This window comes from Prosopis cineraria, unplaced genomic scaffold (genome assembly GCF_029017545.1).
Source record: "Prosopis cineraria cultivar Desert tree isolate PC_DT_omini unplaced genomic scaffold, ASM2901754v1 PC11, whole genome shotgun sequence".
NCBI classification, from domain to species: domain Eukaryota; kingdom Viridiplantae; phylum Streptophyta; class Magnoliopsida; order Fabales; family Fabaceae; genus Prosopis; species Prosopis cineraria.
Genome location: NW_026555342.1, coordinates 42,448,810 through 42,454,291, shown reverse-complemented (window position 1 = coordinate 42,454,291; position 5,482 = coordinate 42,448,810). Strand labels below are relative to the sequence as shown.

The window sequence follows — 5,482 nt, the reverse complement described above, 5'->3', positions numbered from 1 at the left end:
TAGATATTATCTTATAAAAACATGTATATATTGTTACTAAAAGCTAAATCTTAAATTGTTAAATTTTGAAAAAACCCAAGCTAAAAATACAAGTTAAGGTTCAACTTTTAACAATAACATATATATATTTTTTACAATATAATATCCGATGCAAAATTGATAAGCCTTTATTATGATAAATTCCTTTGACAGGGTCTTAAATGCCATTCTCCCTTTAATTTTAAACATAACATAGTTAAATCAGTAATAATTAAATTTTGTTTTATATACTACGTGCAAAATATTTTATTAAAAGGAAAATTTGGTTTTATTTGCTTTTAACTAATTTTTACCAATTTTAATTGGTACTAATCAATATTCAATTGATTTTATTATTTTTTTATGAATATTTAACTAGATTAGGATTCGGTTCACCAATTCATGTTCTAAATTAGCCAATAGGGTACAATTCTAACAACACTGATTTTTACTAGTAATATTTTTTTTTTACAAAATATTTCAGTGAGATAGATTTTAGATTTTTCAGTTATATGATGGGTTTTATAACTACTAGATGCTTGGATCAACTGGATAGGAGATTAATTCCTCTTAAATAGAGGTCTCAAGTTCAAGCCATAATGGATTAGTTTGGATCAAAAACCTAAGATATCGAAGCGAAAGAAAAAGAAAAAAGGATTTTGTGACTTGAAAAAACACCTATATATGAATATGTTCTCACAAGTAGCTCACTAAATCGTTTCTAATTAAACAAAGTTCATATTTACTACTAAGAAACTTCAACCATTGTGCAATGCAAATTGGGAAGTTTCTCTAGCAAATCTATGGTTAACATGGATGCCATTGGCTTCACTTTTGTCTTTGGCATCATCCTCTCATTATCAGAATAGAACATTGAGAACGAAGCTGTTGAAGTGTTCCTTTCACATGGGCCTAACCACTTTGATTGCATGTACCTTTGCTTCCTCCATGGTCCCATATGCATTTTATTTTCCTTCATGCACCTTTTAGCTGCCATGCACATTATCTTTATTAGGGTTCTTAATCTTTCTACTTTTCCCACAAACACCTCCGGCAGCTGCCGGACAAGCCGGTTATACTCTTGACTCGCCTTTGCCATCTCAAACTCGGGTCGAAAATTCAGTTCAACAATCACCCTAATCGGCTCTCCTTTCCTTGAGCTTGTGCTGTCTACCACATCCATGAAATTGTGCTCCCCTGCGTAAAGGTTTATAAAAATTTCCTGTGATAATGGTATTTAATTATATTATATAAGATAACTCACAATTAAGGATATAATCATTCTTAAAAGTCAAAAGTTATCATTATCAAATGTTCAACAATACTTACTACAAAATTAGGTAGTCCCTCATGCATTGTAAGGAATTAAAAAGGGAATGAACCAACTTGTAAATAGTGTACATATTATTATAGATTTTATGTTTTATACTGATATTGATTTTGAAGAAGTTATTACTAAGATTACAAAAGTGTAACTTTCTCGGGTAAATTAACGTTAAGATGAAGCTTTCGAAGTTTCTGTTATAAGATCTTTTCAAGATATGCTATAAACAAGTTTTTTATTATTTATCACACGCATCTAATAAAATGAATGAATATGAAAAAGAAAAATTCACTAGTTGAAAAATTGAGTTACGCATAACAGTATATTATTCAAAGTAATTTTAAAACGTTTTTTTTTTTTTTTTCATTTTCAAAAGTTCACCTAACACCAGCTTTGCATTAATGCCTAGCCATGTAATGTCCATGTCCTTAGCAAACTCTCAAGTAATAAAGTGACATCGATATAATGCTTTTAAAGGGACAAATGGATTTAAACATATCGATGGGATAGCGTAGATAATTATATGGTTCAATCTTCTCTCCGGCCCACCGAAAAGATTTATTCGATTAAAATATTTGCATATAGCCATATATATATAATGGAGAGATGGGCGGAAGGCCTGATACAATTGATTTTTTTTTTCCATTATTATGATTGAGTTCTATTTTTATTTTTAATATAATTATCTAATATTTAATATAATATTAATTAAATTCAAGCATTATCAAATCTAACACTGTATGGTAACTTTTTCCACTATAAAAAAAATAATATTTTCTATCTATAAATACTCCACCAAACTTAAAGAGAATCGAGTCGATCTCTTTCACTTAACCACCATTATTAGTGTTTAATCCTATATTTTATTTTGTGGTTCAACCTTGACTTCTTCCATGGTTGAGATTTTATGCTTTTAAGGTTTTCCTGGTAATAAGAATATACCTTAAATTTATGATATCTAGCTATTATTCAATTAAGACATTATAATTATATAATTATTGAAACAACATCTAATTTTCAATTAAATTGTAAACCTATATTATAAGATAATTATCATACCATCTATCATATTATGAAGTAAAACAAGCACATATGAATCTCACACGGAGTCACGTTTTCTTATTGTCGTGCCAATATATTTTTTTTTATAATAGGCATGTTACTAATAATTTAAATGCAATAATAATTAATTAATAAATTAAATTCACCTGAAGGAATATCTGGTGGCGAAGTTCTCCATTTTGTTTTGCAAATGGCAGTGTTAAAGCCATAACTGTGAAGACGACTTGAAAGTCGTCTCAATGAGCACTTCTTGCAGATGGAGAAGACGTTTGCTGCTTTGTGATGGTCTTCGCAGCCACAAGGAGGCTCCAAGCTTTGTATCTCCTTAAGTGCTTCTTTCGTAGCGTTTCTTATTCTTGATTCCACACTACTACTTCTACACAGTGTAGCCTGCAACATATTCGATCACTTCCTCAAATTAATTAAGTTCAAATTAGCTAGATTGTTAATTAGATCAGAGAATCATAGTATTAAACCTTTCTTAATTGGGAAAAAACTTTTCAAAATTTTAAACAGGTTAAAATCAGTCCGAAGAAAAAGAAATGAGATTTGAAGAAGTGTTGAACCAATAAGAGGGAGGGAGGGAGGCCTGGAGCTTGGTTATACGAAAAAAAATTTCAGCTTAGACAAAGTATAAACACTTGATTAACCAAGCTCTAATACCATGAAAGAGGTCAAAAGAAAAATAAATGAGATTTGAAGAAATGTCATGCTCTATTGATATGAAAAGCTTACAATATATATATACAAAAAAAAAACTATCCTAATAATAATTAAGGAATGATGAATACAAAATATTCTTTAAAATTCAATAAAACAAATATCAATAAATAATATATCGTAACAACTCGCTTATAAAATTGGTCAACAGTTGATTTTTTTTCTTTAAAAAAAATCCATTGTAAGTAATTAGAATTGGAGATAGGCCAGGCCAAGATGAGTGAATGACAAATCAGAATTTATACAATTTGGAACATTAGTTTTGAAAGTTAAAACTACTGATTAAAACCAGACAAAAATAATAAATGGTATATTTATATGATATATTTTTAAATAATATTACAAATGTAATTTAATAATCTAATTTCAAAGAATCCTAAGAAAACAAATTTAACAGCCTCCTAATATAAACCTTGAATCTAGTTTCAAGAACAACAATCACAAAACATCAATATATATATATATATATATATATTTTATACCTGCAAAAGTTGGTGTTGGTCATCCCAGAAGCTCTTGTTGTGCTCAAATCCTTTTTTGTCCACGTCATCATCATCATCTTCATCTAACTCCATTTCATTTGAGTCCCATCTTTCATCTCTGCTTGCAGCTGCAGCCAATGAATCTCCGCCATCCCCGAGAAACTCAAACTCCACATCATCAAGACTCGCGCTTCCGGAGCAGCCTCCACCTCCGCCGCTTTCCTGGTGATTGCTCGGCAGAAACCTGGTCACTCTTGATCTGCCCATGGAAGAGATAGACTTCTGTATATTTGGGTTTTAAGATTTAGGTATTTTTGGTTGTTTTAGCTCTCAGAAGAAAATATATGGCTCGGTATGACCATGTGAGTTAAATGGCTTTTATATACCGATATTTGGGTTGTTGGCCAACTTGGATTATATTTCTATACTATAAGTTCCCTCATGCCCTTTTTCTTTTATTTAATTATTAATTAAATTAAATAATATATATAATGCATGGGAAAATAGGAACACTGGTCACTAATATAATACACTTCATTTTTTATTGTCTAAGTTATCCTCGAGTGCTTTTGATAGTTTTCTGTCCCTCTCCTCTGCTTCTAAATTTAAAATATTATTTGCAATGTTATAATTTTAAAATTCATAAATAAATCTAAATGACAAAAAATTAGAAAAAGCTGAATTATGAGTGCTCCTTTCGATCCTAAATTTTTTAACCTAAACTATTCCTTTTGAGATGACATATATTAAAGGATGATTTTCATCAAAGGAGAAATTTCATTGCAAATAACTAAAGGGATATCTTACAAAATTAATACACATTTTTTTCATAAATAACTAGCTTAACTAATTTTCATAACGTCTCTAAGTTAATTATTTAACTTTTATTTTAGATCAGGATTAGTATGAAATTTTAAGTTTTCCGGTCGCCGCGCACATGATACAAAATTGCATTGAATTCTAGATGCCTAACTGGCAGCCTCCTATTGGCTGATGCAGATCAGAGCAGTATTATAATTTGAATGAAGGTTGGCCAGACAGCATGGATCCACGTCAGTAAGGTTTAATCATTTCATTCCAACGTAACTATTCGGATATACTCGGATATTCATGCATATATAATATATTTGTTAGTATATTTTTTTCTTACTTGAAGAAATTTTATTACACTCAGATAATTAACTGCGGGTTGTAAGTATAAGATTAAAAAAAATTGTAATAAGATTTTGGTAATAAAAAACTATGTTTTGTGAATCAAATGTTTCACTTCCAAAAAAAAAAAAAAGCTTTACATAAACTTGATAAGGTGAATTAACTATTTATAAGTTACTTACTCCGTTTAAAAATATAAGATATTTTTAATTGAATCTCATCCCTCAATAAAATAGTTATCTACTTTCAGACTAACCTTATTTTTTCATATTTTTTTTATTAAATACCCTACAATAAATATAAAATCATTCATTAATAGAGGCACTTTAAAAAAAAAAAGGTAATGATTATACTTAAAAGATTAAAAATGTCTTATATTTTTTAATAGAGGGAGCATGAGTTAGTGCTACACACACAAATACTTATTTGAGATCAACCATATATTATTTATGAGATTTAAATATATCAATGTATAAATTATGCTCACTTTTCATTCACTTTTTGCAATAAAATAAACAAACTCATAATAAAATAAACTACCTCTTGTCCTTTTAATAATTCTTTAATTTATTAACTACAATTTTTCTGAGGTTAGATATTTAAAAAATATAAAAATATTTTTAGTTTTTTAATGTATAATTAATAATTTTTTAAATATTTAATAAATAAATCACTCAACTCTCCTCTAAATGAAACATAGTATTAACTAAAAGTAAATATAAAA

General features: G+C 28.6%; 1 protein-coding gene across 1 annotated transcript; it reads right to left on the bottom strand.

Moving 5' to 3' along the window:
- Positions 1–675: 675 nt before the first annotated feature.
- Positions 676–3,965, bottom strand: LOC129286752 (uncharacterized). The gene is made up of 3 exons (XM_054922763.1): positions 3,607–3,965; positions 2,551–2,794; positions 676–1,215 (listed from the first exon to the last, which is right to left on the bottom strand). The coding sequence occupies exons 1-3, from the start codon at positions 3,871–3,873 to the stop codon at positions 767–769; spliced, it is 960 nt and encodes a 319-aa protein (XP_054778738.1). The 5' UTR covers positions 3,874–3,965; the 3' UTR covers positions 676–766.
- Between the last annotated feature and the right edge of the window lie 1,517 nt (positions 3,966–5,482).

Excerpts from the sequence above, each read along its gene's own strand:
- LOC129286752 (XM_054922763.1), bottom strand. The coding sequence starts at position 3,873 with ATGGGCAGATCAAGAGTGACCAGGTTTCTGCCGAGCAATCACCAGGAA. Across the intron at positions 2,795-3,606 it reads ACCAACACCAACTTTTGCAG|GCTACACTGTGTAGAAGTAG; the intron begins GTATAAAATATA and ends AATATGTTGCAG. Across the intron at positions 1,216-2,550 it reads GCCACCAGATATTCCTTCAG|GGGAGCACAATTTCATGGAT; the intron begins GTGAATTTAATT and ends ACCTTTACGCAG.